The sequence below is a fragment of the Zalophus californianus genome, chromosome 16, assembly GCF_009762305.2.
Source record: "Zalophus californianus isolate mZalCal1 chromosome 16, mZalCal1.pri.v2, whole genome shotgun sequence".
NCBI lineage: Eukaryota > Metazoa > Chordata > Mammalia > Carnivora > Otariidae > Zalophus > Zalophus californianus.
Genome location: NC_045610.1, coordinates 56,794,331 through 56,813,648, shown reverse-complemented (window position 1 = coordinate 56,813,648; position 19,318 = coordinate 56,794,331). Strand labels below are relative to the sequence as shown.

General features: G+C 43.7%; 1 protein-coding gene across 3 annotated transcripts in view; it reads left to right on the top strand.

The window, feature by feature from the left end:
* The first annotated feature begins 1,349 nt into the window (after positions 1-1,349).
* Positions 1,350-19,318, top strand: part of GRB2 (growth factor receptor bound protein 2) — a 66,668-nt gene continuing 48,699 nt past the window's right edge. For 2 of the 3 annotated variants that reach the window (XM_027625895.2, XM_027625893.2), the window contains exons 1-2: positions 1,350-1,560; positions 9,139-9,353. In XM_027625895.2, the coding sequence (XP_027481696.1) occupies positions 9,276-9,353 (78 nt within the window). In that variant the 5' untranslated portion in view covers positions 1,350-1,560; positions 9,139-9,275. Of the gene's footprint in view, positions 1,561-2,619; positions 2,796-9,138; positions 9,354-19,318 lie in introns of those variants that run through there. The other variant, XM_027625894.2, reaches the window with a different exon arrangement.

Sequence of the window (19,318 nt, the reverse complement as noted above, 5' to 3'; positions counted from 1 at the left end):
GAAATATTGGCTAATTCCGTCACTCTTTCCTCCCTGCTTCCAGGTTGGAGTTCAAATAAAAAGTCCTCCCTGATTACCTGAGCACCAAGTAACTGGCTCCCTCCTCTGCAGTCCTGTGTGCAGTTCAGTGGGACTTAACACCAACTGTTTTGCCTTGCGGACTAGGCGACTCTCCTCTGGATTACAAACTGCTGACAGCGGAGGCTTTGGTGGGTTCATCTATTACCTTGCGTATACCTTCCATGCAGCTGGTGCTCAATAAATGCTTGGTGAAAGAACAACTCATTTTCCTTATTTCAATGGCTTCTTTTCTCTATAGAATCAGATGTTCGGTTATTCTCATCTCAGCACTGTTTTGTTGGCTTCCAGGGAGCACATTACCATTAGATACGTTCTGCTCTCTTTAATTGGAAAGAGCTTTTGGAACTGAAAAATAGGAGTTACATCTTCAAGCCTCATCTGCCGCTCCCTCGAACTCACCCGCCTGGTACAAGAATCGAACTACTTAGCATTACACAGAACATGACTCTCTCACACCTCCGTTCCTTTGTACATGCGTGCGTTCCCTTCGCCTGGAGCGCCCTTACCCCGACTTCTCTGTCTAGTGAACTCCTCCTCCTCTTCCAAGACTCAGCTCAGACGTCATCATCACCTTCTCTGGGAAGGCTATTCTGAGATGGGCAGAGTAGCGGTCCTTCCTCCCATCTTTTTTAGCTTCCTCAGCATTTCCCCCAAATAATTCTAACATTGCATATGGCTTTTTTTTTTTTTTTTTACTTTTCTTCCGCTCCTCTAGATCGTGAATTGCTTGAGGGCCAGGATATCCCTTCATCATTGTACTTTCTATACTCAACACCTATACCTATATACCTATGATTAGCACGTATTAGGCACTTGATTAGATCAATGAGCGAAGAATATGTCAATTCCGCTAACAGGGCCGTTTGGACCATATTCTCAAGTATTTCAAAAGCTGGTCCTCTATTTGGAGTGTTTCAGGATGGAGGGAGATTCCCGCATCCCCACCCCCGCCCCCCCGCAACTGCCTCGGTTTGGTGGCAGGAGAAGGGAAGTGATTAGGGTGTGGTGAAGAGTTAACTCCTTCAGGACTAAGCTGTAATTTACCCGCCTTGGCACAGAAAGGGTTACAGCGACCCGGAGGCGGAGCGATGTCGGTGCCACCTGCTCCGGGGCGGTCTGGCGCACGCGCCTTGACATCTAGATGGTGGCTACCTGCGGGGCCCGGGCGGAGGAGGAGCGCTTGCGCTCTGGGCCTTTTCCGCCGGGGGAAGTCTCGCGGGGGCGGGGCGGGGCGGGGCGGGGCCGCGCGAGGAAGTTCTCGCGGGACCCAGACGAGGAGCGGAAGCCAGGAGGCTGTGCTGCTTCGGCGAGCGGGCGGCGGCGGCGGCAGCGGCAGCGGCAGCGGCAGCGGCGACGAAGAGTGAGGCGGCAAGGGCGGCGGGAACAGGCGCTGCCGTCGGGGAGCAGCAGCGCGGTCGGCGGCCGCTCGCACCGCTGCAGAGGGGCCGGCCGGGCGCGGAGCGGAGCAGCTGCGCCACGGTGAGTGCGGCCGGCGGCGGCGGCGCTGCTCCGGTGCCTCTTCCCCCCTCGCTCGGCAGCGGGAGTCGGCCTGCGGGGACCGGGCCCAGCCTACCGAGGGCTGCCGGGGTTCGGGGTCGGGGCGGCGAGGCCTGGGGCGGGGGACGGAGTCCCCGGGGCTCCCGGGCTCCGCGTTTCCCCTTTTGGGGAGCTTCCTTCCTGGGGACCGTTCTCCCCCAGCCCTTAGCTCGGTGTGGAGCCCCGGACCCCAGGGCAGGAGGCCGGGTGCGCCTCATTAAGTTTCACCCTTTCTTCCGGAGGGTTTGCGCAGAGGGGTCGGGAGAAGCCGGGGAGCCCTGGGTACTCATTCTGTGAGTCAGTCTGACTTGGCCGGGAGGCGGGGGATTCGCAGCGGCTGCAAATGTGGTGATTGATGCTCTTGCGACCTGCACGGCCACCACGTCACCATCTCCTGGTGTCATTGGGCCGAATTTGGGGAGGGAACCCACCGACCCTATGAATACCGTGAGTTAGAACCTTTGCTGCCGGAGCCAGTCGAGATGTCTAGTTTTTCTTTTTCTTTTTTGAAGCTACTCTGAAAAATACTTGTAAAAGAACAATAAGCAGCAGTTGGTTGGAATGCTCCGGGGAAAGATTTCAGTGCGAGGGATAGAAAAGCACTGGTATTTTTCATTTGCAACGCTCTCCATATAAGCCACATGAGTTACAGCTTGTTTAGGGAGTCATTATAAAAGTAGGATTTGCAGAGGAGCCGAAGTGCACTCGACATCTATCTTTTGGTCCTGTTGACTCAGAAAAGAGTCTGAAAGACACATGAAAGAAGTTAGCATATGTCTTTGGCTTTCCTGTCTCTCTTTCGCTATACTTCTCCAGCAGTTGCCTTCCCTTTCTATCTACTTCTATTTTCACTGAGGACACTAAATGCTTAGTTGTGTAATGCAAGTCACTTGCCCATCCCTCCACCCCCCCTCTTTTCTAATCTACTTCCCCTTCCTCCTTTTTGTCCCCTCTTCGGCATAATTTTTCGAGGTTTCTGCCCTTTGGTGCAATTCGTCTTCTCCCTCATTTAAAGATTCCGTTTTCTCTCCGGGGAAGTACCCTCTTTCCTGCTTTATCCTTCACTTTGAAGCGTCCACTGTGTTCCTTCAGTCAGCCAGAAGAGTTGCCAGAGAGCCATGCGAGACTTTTAAGTTCTCCCCCTGGGAACTGGGAGGCTCAAAGGATTGAATTCATCCGTAAGTAATCAATACTGCCACTGGGTCACAAGTGTAGCTTGCTTGTGTTATTTGTGTTTTGGTTGTTTTCTTCATTTTAACATTGTGCTTTTGTGCCTGCTTACACTTTTCTCCCTGTGTCTCTCTTATATTAGTTAAGGAAGATTGGGTCAATTTGGGGCTTTTATGACTTATCTTTTGGCTTTTAGCGGGAGTGGCTCATGTTAAAAAACAAAACCAACCATAGACCTATATTACAATAGAATTAAGATAACATGAAATATTTGAGGGAATAGAATTTATTTAGACCACTGATGAATTAAAACTTGCCCGTTGTGACAGTATGAATTTATTCTTTACCAGGGTTCTTTTAATCAGGCAACTTTGTTATGTTGTTGGAGTCCTTTCCATAGAAAGAAGTAACTTTATGTGTTCCATTGCTCTTCCCTTGTTCAAAATTTTCTGAATTCTCAAAAAATATAATCGGTTTTCTTTGATACTAAAAGCAAGCATTTAAATGCTTGAGGCAGGGCGCCTGGGTGGCTCAGTTGGTTGGGTGACTGCCTTCGGCTCAGGTCATGATCCTGGAGTCCCGGGATCGAGTCCCGCATCGGGCTCCCTGCTCAGCAGGGAGTCTGCTTCTCCCTCTGACCCTCTTCCCTCACGTGCTCTCTCTCTCTCTCTATCTCATTCTCTCTCTCAAATAAATAAATAAAATCTTTAAAAAAAAAAATAAATGCTTGAGGCAGTTTACTTCCTTAGCAAGTATATTCAGATTTGAGGGATTGCTAGGTTTTAAATACTACTAGTTCATGGTACTTAGCAGTTTTTCTGAGAAAAATCCTGTTACGTTGCCTGTTGTGCAGCAGCGGTTCTGATTGTTACCTAGAACAGAAGAGTAATAGATTTTCGAGAAATTAAGTAATACAGACTAGAGACCCACTGTGCTCTCCTGAGAGAAATTAATAGTTACTTGCTTAATTAAAAAAAAAGCTTTCTGGCACTACTGAAAGACTATTGAGAGCCCTTGGTTTTATTTGTTAAAGTTGGCTTTTTCCTAGTTGAGCCAAGTGAATATGCATTATTTTCATTTTATTCAAAGACATTGTAGTGCATTATCTGGAATGCAAAGTTAAAATCTGGTTAAGCACCTTTCTAGTACAGCAGTGATTCTTAAAATTTAGCATGCAGAGGAATTACCTGTGAATCTTATTTCAGGCTCTGGGCCTAAGGCCACTACATTGCAGAACTCCAGAAGGCACCCCACAGTGAATCAGTCTCTGAATGGAATGATTTTGATGCAACTAGTTCAAGGACCCAAACTGCTGTTACAGAATGCAGCTGTAAAATAATGGGGCTGGAATGTGGTTTTAAATTAGTCAACTTAAATTACACTTTCTGTATGTGGAGTAAATATTTAAAAGCCTAAGAGAATAAGTGACGATACATGTGATTAGTCTTTGTATGTGTAAATATTTGAGCATTGTTAGGACTCTGATGTGGAGCAATTTAATTTTAAAGTTTATATTTAATAGGGCTGTTAATTTGCCTACCAGAAAGCTCTTCTGAGTTTGTATGTAGATGGAAGAAGATGGACAACGTAGGAACATATGGACTGGTACTTGAAAAGGTGCTGGTGATGCCGGCCAGTTAACGCTTCTTAGTACTTTGTGCCAGAGACTCCACCGCCTTTACTCCACTCCAAGGCCTTTATATGTGCTATCTCTTAATCATCAAAATGTCCTATCAGGTACATGCGTTATTATCCCCATTTTCCAGCTGAGGGAAACTAGGATTTAGGGAATATAGGTTCACCCATCTAGTGGTAATGGGACAATTGAATTCAGGTCTAACTCCAGAGCTCCAGTAAGATTATTTAGTGTTTGTTTTTTCTAACTACAAAAGTAGTGATGAAAATACCATTGAGGTGTGTAGTGCAGAAAGAAAAAATATTGGGGTGCCTGGGTGGCTCAGTGGGTTGAGCATCTGCCTTTGGCTCAGGTCATGATCCCAGGGTGCTGGGATCAAGTTGCGGCATCAGGCTCCCTGCCCAGCGGCTTGTGTGGGCACTCTCTCTGTCGCTTACTCTCTCTCTCAAATAAATATAATCTTTAAAAAAAAAAAGTGAAAGTATTTTGTGATCTTGCTCTTAGAGATAACCATTGTTAATCTTTTGGGTTTTTTCTTTAGCACACACTGATAAATACTATTTTGCTTTATGGAACTGGGATAAACTAATTTTTCGGCATTTTTGTTTTTAACTTGATAGCATCTCTTGGTATTTATATAGAAAGATATTCCATAGATATTCTCATGGATATTGATCAGGTGTATATATATGTATTTGGCACATGGTATTTGTCATTATTTCAGTGAGATAAATCTAGGAATTGGAATTGCTTTTTCAAGGATTTGTATTTTAAAATTGTCAACATAAAATTACTATATTACAACATACTACTATAAAGTTACTTTCCAGAAAAATTGAACTGATTAATTCCCTGCTGCAGTGTGGGCTCTGTGAAGGTTTTATTACTATACTACAGTACCAAGCACATTGTCAGGCATATAGTAGCTGCTCAAAATGTTAAATGGATGAACACTGGGTAAAGAATCAGAGTGTGTTCACCCAGAGTATTGCAGAGGCTAAGTATTATAAACCTTTAAAAAATTTGCCAATTAGTAGGTGAAGGAAATCTTGTTTTAATTTGCAGTTTTTAACAGTGAAATTGAACATCTTATGTTTTAAGTAGAATCATATTTTAACTTACCTTGAGTAACTTAATGTCAAGGCCCTATTCAAAGCACTTCACGTATATTTCCTGTATTACCTAATAATGAGTGAATCTTATAAAGTAGGTGATAATATCCCCATTTTACAGATGAGAAATGGGGCTTGTTTAAAAGGCTTGCCCAAAATTATAGCTGGTAAGCATCAAGGTCATTACCTGAACCCCGGTCAGCCTGCTTTTAAAGACCATGCAGACACTAAGCTATATTGCCCAGTGAGTGTTGTGTATTTTATTTTCTGTAAATTTTGGGAAGAAAAGAGTTAAATGGAAGAAAGAAAATAAAGTCCTACAAATACCTTTAGGGGACTACATTTTAGGATTCAATGCACATTGCTTGAAATGAACAATTCAGGCTGCACTTGTGGGTTTTTTTTTTTTAAGATTTTATTTCTTCACTTGGATAGAGAGCACAAGCAGGGGGAGTGGCAGGCAGAGGGAGAGGGAGAAGCACGCACCCCCAGGAGCGCAGGGATCCTGATGTGGGGCTTGATCCTACAGGATCAGGACCTGAGCCGAAGGCAGATGCCCAACGCACCGAGCCAGAGCCACCCAGGCGCCCCAGCACTTGTGTTCTTAAAATTTGCTGCCTGTGATAGACTGCAGGGTGTATGCTGGAACAGCTTAACATTCTCATTAGAGTTCAGTGTTAAATGAACTCTCAACCCATTTTCTCCATTAAAATCATTATACATTGCATCCACTTTCAGTTTTCTTCTTTTGGTAATTAGTGTTGTGTATGAGATCGTTTTTTTGTGGGTTTGTTGTTGGTTGTTTTTGTTTTTGCCTTTAATGAAACACATCCTTTTGAATTCCTTTAGCCTGTGTGTTCTTTTCTGTGGCTAGCCTGAGAAGCTGAGCCCTTCAGGTTTTCTCCATGAGCTGCTAATTTTTATTTGGCATAGTCGAAGAAGTATCGATTGTGCCTGGTTTTCATTTCTCTCAAACTGTATCTCACAAAGCAGTAGTTACTTGAAACGTGATTTTCAAGAGTGTCTGTTTATGCTCTCTCTAGGAGTCCTATGGTAGATGAGTTGGGTCACAGGAAAACCCAGTGTTGAAAACTGTCTTGATTTTTATGCTGTAGCAGTTCAGTTACACTGCAGTTGTCTGAAATCCCGATGACCTAGAAATTTATGCTGTTACAACATAACTACCTTGACAGTGACAACACTTTGAGTTTCTGATTTCTGTTTTTCAAAAATGAAACTCCTTATCTTTGTTAGATCTGCTCAGTTCAGCTTCCCATCATTGATACATAGTCCCAACAATCAGCCCTGGAGGCCAATTAAAATAAATGACCTGGTCAGGTAGAAAATATTGAAAGTATTGACAGGCATGTAGCAGAGATCTTGGAGCATTTGCAACAAAATAAAAATAGGTACACACATTGGAAAGAAGGCAAAAACGGAAAAGCAGTTATTAATGCCAGGAAAAAGTAAAGGATTGTACTAGAAAGGAAGGTTGCTTGTAATATATTTAAATCAGCAGTGAAGAATATTTTGTAATGTGAAACTGCTTAAACCAGAATACATGGTATTACAGGAAGGGGCAAGGGGAAGCTGGCAGAGGTGAACGTGTTGCAAGTGATAGGTCGTGGCTGGAATAAACTAAGAAACAGCAGCAAAAGCATATCATTTAGAAATATTGTAAGTAAATACAAAGAGAAACCTAAAAATAAAATTGAGGGTGGTTGCTGGTAGGTGTTGGGGTGAGGAACTGCCTCCCCTTTTTTATAAGCCTTTTAAAAGCGATGACTTTCAAAATTATATACATGGATTAGTTTGATTAAAAAAGCAACTACAGATAGAATAAGGGTGTTTAAGGACACACAAAAATACTCTGAGGGGTGCCTGGCTGGCTCAGTCGAGAGAGCATGGGACTAGATCTTGGGGTTGTGAGTTTGAGCCCCATGTTGGGTGTAGAGATCACTTAAAATTTAAAATAAATACTCAGACTAATCTTCATATATATATATTTTTTATATTTGCTAGAGCTCTGTCTTCCCTCTTTTAGAGCCAGCTGCACATGGGCTATCATAGGTATGGCCTGATAGAATAAACATTGGTTTGGCTGATTAGTTTACCTGCGGTAGAATGTTTGGCTTTCAGAATTTGACCGAAGGACTTTTTATTACAGGGTGATTTCTTCCCTCCTTGGTAACACTCATTTCCTTCTTATCTTAATATTCCCAGCTGGTTTACTGCTTAGTCCATTTGCAGCTATGCTTGATTAATGCCCCAATTGTTAACTTTAGAACAAAAGAATAATCACCCGTGCCCCTCAGATGAGCTTTTTGCTAGGTGGTAATTATCCAAGAAGCATGTCACTATAAATAATCTGTCCCCATTCTGCCACTGTCAGTGTTGTTTTCTGCTTTTATTTAGCCTGTATGAAAACACTAACTGAAAACAAGAATGGGACTTTATTTTCCTTTCCTTAGGCAGAGGTCTAGATTATGTCCGTGTCCGGGGCTGGAGATGGTATGCCCACAGCTCACCGTCACGTAGTACACTACCTAAGGGTTTTTACAGAATCTTTACCTGCAAAATGCAATTTGGTTCATTTTAGAACCCCTCTGGCTCTGAGAAAAGCAGCTGTTGTCAGGGTAACTGTGAGAGGCTTCTGTTTGATTTACTGGCACCATCTCCCTGCACTTTCTCCAGATAAGGCATCTGGCAGCTCAGATTCTGAAAAACGGATTCCTTTCAAGTGTAGTTAGGACTTCAGCTTTGCTCCCTAGGGTAGTTGGAAATAATGTGGAGGCTGCTTCTGGAAATGCTGAACCCTGGACATCTATTTCAAGGGCTATTGGGACTTCAAAGTCTTGGGGGTGTTCAGAGGAGAAGGGTGCCTTAGGCAAGAGCAGGTCTTCACCAACAAAAGGCTCTGAGGCTGGATCTCCTCTTTCTGGTTACCTGAGCTTGCTGATCACAGTTTGGAAGTGATAGAGGGAGAGCTGCCTTGCTCAGAATAGCAAATTGAATTTAAAGGAGTTCCGAGGTTCACTTTCTCCTGCTTTCCTAGGAGCGGACCAAGGGTTAGTTTCTGAGAACAGTTCAAGCAGCTCAGGACCAAAGCCGGAATTGCTTGCTTTTGACTGGATAGGGGACCCAACGTTTTCAGAAGACCAGAAAGCTTGGCAGGGAGAAAGGAAGGAAATGGGCCCGGGCTACTGAGAAAAGCGGGGTGCCATCCCCAGGGCGAGGCCTCTCTTTGGGCTGCATTTCGGGCTGGAGGAGCAGAGAGCGTAAGGGGCGAGGGAGGAAAGGCGGAGACTGAGCGGGTCTCCAGCCGGTTCCTGCACACCGCGCACACCCAGCGGGAAGGAAGAGGAAGTGTGTTCTTGGAATAGCTCGAACGGCGGCCGCCATTGGCCGGCGGGGCTGTCAGTCGCCTGGGGGCTGAGACTGCGAAGAGGAAGGAGGCGATCGGGGCTCCTGCCTGCGAGCGAGGGAGGCGGGCCGAGCCAGGCCAAGCCAGGGGGCGTGGGGGCTGGGGCGGCAGGCCGATCGGCAGGGCGGGGCTGCCTTCGGTGCTGGCCACTTCTCTCACCCATCCCTCTTGTGATTCAGGGTGGCATTGTGTGTCCCGGAGTGCACGAGCGAGTCCCGGGAGAGCGGCGAGGCTGAGCCCAGAGCGCTGGGTGGCTTCGGCAGGGAAGACTCCCTTCCCCCGGCTTCAGGCTGCTGAGCCCTGAGCAGCGCTCAGAATGGAAGCCATCGCCAAATATGACTTCAAAGCTACCGCTGACGACGAGCTGAGCTTCAAAAGGGGGGACATCCTCAAGGTAAGTGTGATGCCACGCAAATGCTGAGATGGCCTCCTCTTGTACTCACCTACCTTCGTTTGCCCTGATAACACACAAAGAAGGCAAGCTCGTCCTTTCTTATTGCCCACTTTTCCCATTTACCGTGGGGCGGGCTCTGGATAGCTGACAGAGATGCTGAGTGGAATATTAAATATGACTTAAGAGGGTTGGTGTGATGTATGGTCTTTAACTGCCTTTGTGTGAATGCCTCGAGTATTTCTATTGCTTGTTGGTAATTCAAGTAAAGTCAAAGCAGCATGAGTGTATGAGTAGACTGACCTTGTAGTCTTATTAAGCATTGGGTTTTTTTTTTTAAAGTCTTAAACTTGAAGTATTTATGTAAAAGCACTCAATTAGTCTTACTTTACCTGGTCAAAAGATTTTTGCAATCCAGAACCTGATGCTAGTTGGTTAGAAATGAATTTCCTCTAGTTTAGAGAGGTGGTTAGAAGTATATGCCGAAACTCATTAAAGAACCTCAGTGTCTTTTAATTCTTTGTGAAAAAAGTAGTGGAGTTCTAAATCCTAAGGTTCATCTTGCTGTTGTACGAGTCAGATGGCGATTTTCTTAAAAGAAACTTGAGCAATTACCCTGTATTACACTCTAATTGCACAAAAGAAACCTGCTGACAGTTTAAAAATAAGCTGCTTTCCAGTTTGCAGCTCATTCTGAGCCCAAACTATTTACTTGAGGATTCGCTTTCCACCTGACACATGGTAATTATGTTGTTTACCCAATTGACGGCAGCAGCTTGCCCTTTTGGATATGTAATTTATTTTTACAAGGGTGGGTGTTATCGAATAATGTGTCAGCTCTGCAGGAGGAGAACCTGAAGTTTAGCATTTGCATATTCCATGTTCATGGCCTCTCAAGTTCTGACATTTTTTCTTAGAGGCGTTTGTAGTCTGATGGTTGAGAGTTTGCCACGCATTTGTTTACTACCCCTGAGTGAAATTATTAAAATTTCACAAAGAGAAAGAAAGTGGAAATGTAGAAATGTGGTCCCCTATAAAAAGACCGCTGATTTTTCCCCCTTTTTTGAGTCTTGCCGACCTGTGGGTAGTTACTATTTTGCTCTCCTTGCCTGAGACATAGAGTTCCACTCTGAAGTGTGTTGATGTTAGAAATGTAGGTTGTACTTCCTAGAAGGCAGTATTGAAGAGTCCTTTAAGGGGAAGGAAAGTGTTTTTTTCAGAGCTGTTCTTGTGATGCCAAGCTTCCCGAGGATATTCTCAAAGTCAGCACTGAAGTGTCAGAAAGCAGACAGAACCAGCTGTAGGTTTTAGAGCAACATACGTTTTCTGTTTCTGTTTTTTTAGCTAGAAGTCAGAGCAAGGGAGCAAACTTAGACTGTTAAATTACTCTCTGTCGTTGGTGTACAGAGGAGTAATTTGATGTTTCCATAGGTGATTACTGTTTTCAGCAGATAAACAGTCATGGTATCATAAGATTGGCTACTCCAATATTGTACACCTGAAACTAATATAACACTGTATGTTAACTATAATAAAATTTTAAAAAAAGATTGGCTGCTCAGGTACTCACATCTGTAGCCTCTACAAAAATCTTGTGGGAACAGTTCCCCACCCTGCAATGCAAACTTGGGTTTCTCCATTAAGCTCACTCAAGAAACTTGAATCTGGAAGCCTGGTAGTTCATATTTTTCTCTAAGTTTATCCCATTATGTATTTAGCACTAAAGCAACAAAACGAAACTAAGAATTTGAGCTCTATTTTTAATAATTTTTAGGCAAGAACCTTCCCTGTTACCACTGAAGTTTATCCTAGACCTAGACCATGAGCATCTCATAAGTTCTCCAACTTAAATTGGCAAATTCTTGAACAAGTGTGAAACCTTTCTCTCCCATCCTATAATTAGAGAAGATGATACTGTTTAACATTCCCCCAGAAATTGTTCTGATGGGAGAGAAAGTGAGTCAGAGTGTTCACATTTACTTCCAGAGGGTTCACATTTACTTCCAGATTTTCTTTGGGAAGAGAAAAGTGCATATATTTGGTTCTTTCCAATTTGGTAGATAACTGGCATATGAAGTCATAATGTCATTATTACTTTTGAATGGTGACCGACCGTTAGCTATTTATTAGTAATCTTGTGGCTTTACTCCAAAAAAAAAAAAAGTGACGGTAGAGTACTTGCCCTTTGTCTCGAAATTTTGTGAAACAGCTGAGTGAAAAGGAGGGACATTGCTTTGTCTTAAGAGCTGTTATTTTAAAAAGCTGTGTTTCCTTCATTTGATTGTTCAAGGAGTAACTGGTTTCATTTGCGTGGCTTTGATTTGATTTGATAGCTCTTTAGGATGTTAGCTGTGAGCCAAAACATGTTTAGAAGTGGCTGGAATAGCATTGACCAGTTTGACTTGATTGAAATAGGGCTATATTTGCTCTCTCTCGATAAGGGGGGGCATGTACACGTGGGTACTGAATGCATTTTATTTGAAGATAATGCAGTAGCAAGGGGCTTGGTGCTCTACCTCTGACTAGAGTTGAGAGGGATTTACTCTTCTCACTGTCTTGGAGCTCCTGGTTAAATTTGGTTAATGTGGACCCCATCTTCCAGCAGGCCGCTTGCTTACTTTCCATCTACACATTGACTTGTGCTGCCCTGAGAAAAGAGAGAAAAATAAAAACATTTTACTGGAAGCCTAAAATAGAACTGAATGCTTCAGTGTATCTGCCTTTGTTACTGTTCCTCTTACAAAAGCGTGTGTTTTTTGGAGGGGAGGAGGAGAAGGGCATTGGGGCAGAGAAATGGAAGGAGTTGCTCTTCTGTCAGAGGTTTCAACCTTGCATGGCCAAAATGAACCTAAATTTCCCTGCCGTTGTACTGTAGGCTTCAGATAGTTCCAGGGGTTCTCCACCAAACCAGGCCTCTAAATTCTCTACCTTAGAGCACAGCATACATCTGAACTTACCTTAAAGTCGAATCTGTTTAGGGGCTTATGTACCCATACTTCAGACAGTGCTGTGTACAAATTAAGAGACCATTTTGAGCTCTCAAACCTGTATTTATTGCATTCAAGAGCCGCCAGCTGTTTTCTATCAAGGCAGACCTTTAATTCTAGAAAAGAACCAACAGTGGATCATCTCAGTGTCTTCTACTTGTCTGGCACTAACTGCCTTTATCAATTTTCAGTACTGATTTAGAAATAGGTCTTGGGGGGTGCCTGGCTGGCTCATTCGGTGGAGCGTTCGTTCAACTCTTGATCTCAGGGTTGTGAGTTCGGGCCCCATGTTGGGTGTAGAGATTACTTAAAAATCTTAGAAAAGAAATAGGTCTTGGGTTCACACTCAGCTCTTTGAAGCTTTCTATCTTGGTGCTGATGACCTGTTTTAATGTCACATTTACTGAGCATCTCCTTGAGCCACATCCTGGGATAAGTTGCTTTGAGAGTTGGGGAAGAAATACTTTCTCCCTTGAGGAACTCTAAAATCAAATAAGAGAAGTGAAATTAATATGTGAAGCAGGATATGGCAGTATACAAAATTAGAGGGTTTTTAGAACAGGAGAAGACCTTTTAAAATCTCTTAATTTTGATTTTTATTATTTTTTTAGATGAGGAAATGGCCCGTAGAGGTTAAATGATCCATCCAAGATCACAACTATTAGTACTTAGTAAGGAACTGGTATTTCATGGGATGCTGAGTTGTGTCACACACTGTAACTGTCAGAGTAACGTGGGAAGGGCAGCAACTCTTAAGAGCTGACGTCTGAGAGTGCTGTGTGGAGGGAGTGTGAGTTGAACTGGCCCTCACCAGAGGGATGGGAGGGGGCGGGGGGGGTGCTAGTTGTGTTTGAGATAGGAACGCTAGAATGGGGTCATTGACTGTGCCATGGTGGAAAAGAAGGTAGAATTGGAGTGAGATAAGAAAAACCAGTAAGAATTCAATCTTGTCCTTAAGAAGCCTTTGCAGGCTTTTAGCTGATGATGGAAGTGTTTCGGGATAGGAGGGAAGCCTGGAGCCCCAGCCTGGGAGGTCACCGTGAGCAGGCTGCATAGGTGCTGGAGACTAGGAAAGAAGGACGGGGGTGGAGGGTGTTGAGAGATGCTGAATGGACAAATAAGGGGATTTCTGCCTGTCAGCTGGGGACATTGGAATAAATCTGTGTAACCGAGAAACGAATGCCCACTGAGTATGTTTCTGAGAGCCAGGAATCGGATCTGGGGTTTGATTGGTAATAGTTTTCATAGCAGCCAGAAGTCCTGAATTTGGGTACAGGAGTCTCCTTTCAGGTGTTTGATGATTAAACCTAAAAATGGGGTTGGTGTGGGTTGTTTTGTTGTTTGTTTTTTTTTCATGATTTCAAATTCATTGTACTTGGTAGGAGTATTTCTCTGCCTGTTGATAAGAATTCTTGGAGCGCCTGGGTGGCTTAGTTGGTTAAGCATATGCCTTTGGCTGAGGTTGTGATCCTGGGGTCCTGGCATCAAGCCAGGGAGCCTGCTTCCCCCTCCCCCCAACTCATGCTCTCTAATAAATCTTCAAAAAAAAAATTCTTACTGATCTTGACTAAACCCAGAATTTTGCATTTAATCCTTATGAATGAGGAGGATTTGTTTGAATTCTCTTAGAACAGATAATTTACCTTTCACTATATTCATTTTTACCCCTGTCATCTGAATGGACTGTTTCCAAATAGGTGCTAAGAATGAGCTTTCAGTTCCTATACAAGACTCCTTTGGAGGGCCTGGCTAAAGACCAGTCATCCCTGTTAGAGAAAGAAATGAGTAAGGAAATGCAATGTTCCTTTGGGAATCTTTCAGTTTTCACCTCTGTAAGCCATAATAGTTGAAGTCATCCTTGAATAGCTGTCATTTATGGAGCATTTACTATGCCACAGAGTTCTACGTTATTTCTAATTTACTTTGTGAAAGGTTGGCCCTCCTTAACCTCATCCTGTGGCTGCAGAAACAGACACACAAGTTAAGAAATTTGCTCAGGTTGACACATGTAGTAAGTGGCAAAGCTGGGCCTTGATCTTAGGTCTGGCTCCCATGCTCCCTCTACAGTACATTACTGCTCCAACTAACTGTCAGGTGTGAGGAAACCGGAAGTGTGAGGTATCAGTGATCCTGCTTTTCTCACCTGCTAGGCATGGGCCGCTGGTTTGTGGTACTCCTTCTACTGAGTGACTTACTGTACATCGTATCTAAAGTAAATTGAGTTCAACAGTGAAAGAAATGGGTAAGATGAGACCATTTTGCCTGTCAGATTAGCAAGAATGATAACAATTGACCCCACCCTGTGCTGGCCAGGATGTGGAGAAATGGACTCTTGTCACTTTCTGCCAGTGGGGGTTGTACCAGTAACACGGTCTTTCAGCATGGTGGCTTGGTGACATGTATCAGAACATAAAACAGCCCAGCAATTCTACTTTTAAAAATTTATCTTTTTTTTAAAGATTTTATTTATTTGAGAGACAGAGCTAGAGGGCACAAGTGGGGGGCGGAGAAGCAGGCTCCCCGCCGAACAGGGAGCCCGACACGGGGCTCGATCCCAGGACCTTGGGATCATGACCAGAGCTGAAGGCAGCCATTCAACCGACTGAGCCACCCAGGTGCCCCTAAAAATTTATTCTAAGAAAATTCTCAAACAAGTTTTTAAAAAATGTAGGCATTAAGATATTTACTTCAGTTAATATGTGTACCACCTAGAAAAGAAATTTCTACCGTTAAATTCTGAAATAGGATCATTTGTAAGATGGATTTCAGAGATGTTAAAATGTGTAAAAAGAGGCATCTTTGAATTGATGGAATTACCATATTACCAAAGCCCCACCAAAAACCTAAGTAGCCCATAAGTAGGGGGCTACATAAGCAGGTTATGGTGCTTGTCAAATGGAATGCCGTTAAGTTGTTAATGTTGGTATAAATCTATGTCAACACAGAATAATGTCTACAGTTGGCACAGAGAAGTGTTTAAATGGATCCTCTTTTAAAAAGTAATAATGTAACACGTTGAATGTTCAGGATGTCCTTGCACTAAGCTAAATATTTTATTTCCATTCCCTTTTAATCCCCGCTCTTAAAAAGAAAAAAAAAAAAGAGAATCCTAACAAAGATGCTGTTATCCCCATTTTACTGATCAGGAACGTGAGGCTTAGGTTAAGTGACTGGCCCAAGTTTACAAGTTAGCATTTGATTCCAGGCTGGTTTGAATCCTGATTCTGTATTCTTAACCGCCATCCTGCAGGGCCTTTTCATACCCAAATGAGGGCAATAGACAGGCGGATCGCATTTAGGGCTATTTCTGTTTGCTTATTAAATACATGGACTTCTTTCTAAATGGTTCTCTAAAAGGTAACAGATGCCTCCAAGGAGCTTGATTTTAGGTGATTTTTACTCTTTTTTTGTCCTCATTTCTCTTTAATCTATAGTCTTATTAAAACAAGTTATATTCAAGTAGTAGTTAACATTTTGCGTCTATTTTACCTGACGGATATTCCAGGAAGTTAAAGGGCTCTGGTCAGAGGTTGGTTGGTTTTCTAATGGCTGAGGTTTAACCTGCTTTTAAATCTTTAGGCTGAAATCCACCGTGACTCAGTGTCCTAAAACTTAGAGATCCTTTAAAAAGTGATTCAAAATGACTTTAAGGAAAATCATCGTCCTTTTAGCAGATACTCCCTCAGTTGCACCGTATGGATGTGGAATGAGAGATCTGTAGTATTGTGGTAAAGAACGAGTGCTCCAATACTCCAGGTTAGACCCACCTGCTTTGAATCACAGCTCTACAACTGGCAGATCTGACATTGTGGTCTTGGGTGATTTACTTTGTGCTTTGGTTCTCCCATGTGTAAAATGGGACCAAGAGCACCCATCTTCCTAGGGTCACAGTGCGGATTAGAAAAGCCTAATAGAGGGGCTTCTGGGTGGCTCAGTCGTTTAAGCGTCTGCCTTAGGCTCGGGTCATGATCCCTGCGTCCTGGGAGTCCTGAGTCGTCATCGGGCTCCCTGCTCAGCGGGGAGTCTGCTCCCTCCCCCCATCCCCTCCCCTCCCCTCCTGCTCTCTCTCTCTCTCAAATAAAATCTTAAAAAAAAAAAAAAAAAAAAGATGGGTTGCCTGGGTGGCTCAGTTGTTAAGCGTCTGCCTTCGGCTTAAGTCATGGTTCCAGGGTCCTGGGATAGAGCCCCACGTCCCTGCTCGGTGGGAAGCCTGCTTCTCCTCCCTCTCCCACTCCCCCTGCTTGTGTTCCCTCTCTCGCTGTGTCTCTCTCTGTCAAATAAATAAAATCTTCTTTAAAAAAAGAAAAAGCCTAATATATTCATGTGCTGAAAGCAGTGACTGGCCTAAAGTAGACAATGCTAGCTGCCATTAGTTTTGTTTTTTATTTCTTTTAAAGATTTATTTATTTAAGTAATCTCTACACCCAACGTGGAACTTGAACTCTATGACCCCAAGATCAAGACTTGCACGCTTCACTGACTGAGCCAGCTAGGCGCCCCTGCCGTTAGTTTCATTAATGTTATTCAGGTGCACAGCTTTGATAAGAAGATGTCAGCCCAACCCCTGGCTCAGGTAACTGTTAAGTCACGTGACTCTACCCATAAAACCAACCAGGTACTTGTCCTGATATTACCTCAGACTCAGAACTGTTTAAACCTTGTCTCAGAGCTCAGCACGGCATTGGTGGAGGGTTGTGTGAAAGACAAGTTGTTTCTCCATTCTTAAAGTCTTTGGTTTCTGTCAGGATTAAACCCAAAAGCAAGGAGATGGGCACCTGCACAGCATCCTACTAGGGGCCTCTTTTGTAGACTTGTGTGGCTGGCTGGAGCTTTGGGGTTGTGCTGTTGGCTAACACTGAGACATGTTAGAAGCAGCAGCCTTGGGAAAGCTCATTATTTTATTTACTGCAGGGGTATTAAGGAGTCTTTCACGGTCTCTAAGTATCCTCAGTGAGAGAACATTTTCTCTGGTCTGAATGCCAAGAATAGGCAGATTTTCCCCTACATACTGCTTTAGTATGTTTTTTTCTTTACCTTGTAGGAAAGCTGAGAGCCTACTTGGGTGTCCTGTTTCTAGCAGTAATTCTTATGTTTTCTATCCTGATATTTTTACCCAAACAGGTGTTGATGGTTTGCAGTAAAATATTGGAAGTATTTCCTCACTCGAACAAACGACTTTCTTTTTTTTAAAGTTTTAATACTTCTTTAATGTCAGTTGTTTTTTATGTTAATTTTAACTAATTTATTCTTTAACAGTGGACTTTTATTTTTCTAAGATTTTCTTTATTTGACAGAGAGACAGTGAGAGAGGGAACAAAGCAGGGGGAGTGGGAGAAGGAGAAGCAGGCTTCCCGCTGAGCAGGGAGCCCGATGCGGGACTCGATCCCAGGACCATGGGATCATGACCTGAGCCGAAGGCAGATGCTTAACTGACTGAGCCACCCAGGCACCCCAACAGTGGACTTTTAAAATCTAAGTCCCCCACTCTTTCTCTCAGTCTCGCTCTCGCTCGCTCTTGCTCACTCACTCTCCCAAATAAATAGATAAAATCTTAAAAAATTTTTTTCCAGGGGCATCTGGGTGGCTCAGTCGTTAAGCATCTGCCTTCGGCTCAGGTCATGATCCCAGGGTTCTGGGATTGAGCCCCACATTGGTCTCCCTGCTCAGTGGGAAGCTTGCTTCTCCCTCTCCCACTCCCCCTGCTTGTGCTCCCTCTCTCGCTGTGTCTCTCTCTGTCAAATAAATAAAATCTTTAAAAAAAAATTAAAAAATTAAAAAAAAACTTTTTTCCACATGTCAGTTTACAAATCGACGAACATTTTAAGACCTGTCTTGCTTTTTTTTTTTTTAAAGATTTTATTTATTTATTTGAGAGAGAGAATGAGATAGAGCATGAGAGGGGATAGGGTTGGAGGGAGAAGCAGACTCCCTGCTGAGCAGGGAGCCCCATGCGGGTCTCGATCCTGGGACTCCAGGATTTTGACCTGAGCCGAAGGCAGTCGCTCAACCAACTGAGCCACCCAGGTGCCCCGACCTGTCTTGCTTTCTTTGATTGATTGATTGATTGACAGAGACACAGTGAGAGAGGGAACACAAGCAGGGGAAGTGGAGGAGGGAGAAGGAGGCTTCCCGCCGAGCAGGGAGCCTGATGCGGGGCTCGATCCCAGGACCCTGGGATCATGACCTGCGCCGAAGGCAGGCGCCTAACGACTGAGCCACTGAGCCACCCAGGCGCCCCGGTCTTGCTTTCTTACAAGGGGAAAAAAAAAAAAACCACTGGGTATACCCTCATGGAGCAAATTTGTTGGATATTAAGACTCTCTTGGTTCAGGAAGCACAAGTCCTCCACATCATCGAGGGCTGCTACACAGACTTTGTTTAGAATGCATGATGGGAAATTAGAAGCATGCTCAGCCTTTTTCCAGATTGGCCCGAAAAATGGTCTTGCTGCCCAGATCTAGCTATTTCTTGCTTATCTTTTCCCTATACCTGATATGAAAGTAATATTATGTGCTTTCTTATATATTTAAATGTTGACTTAGGTCAGTCTTCCAACTGGATTAAAATTACTAATGCAGCCAAATTGCAGTTTTTCAGAGGTTTAATTATTCATTTCTCCTTTCTTTTGTCCCTATTTAGCTGTGGTCAAGATGACATTTTATTATTTATCAAGTTCACTAAAATGTTTAACTTAGAAAAATAAAATTAAGAGATAAAAAGATTTGAAGTTGGGGCGCCTGGGTGGCTCAGTCTTTAAGCGTCTGCCTTCAGCTCTGGTCATGATCCCAGGGTCTTGGGATCGAGCCCCACATCGGGCTCCCTGCACAGTGGGAAGCCTGCTTCTACCTCTCCCACTCCCCCTGCTTGTGTTCCCTCTCTCGCTGTGTCTCTCTCTCTGAAATAAATAAAATCTTTTTAAAAAAAATAAAAAGATTTGAAGTTATCAGTGGTTTCTAGTTATCTATTGTGCACCAAAAAGAT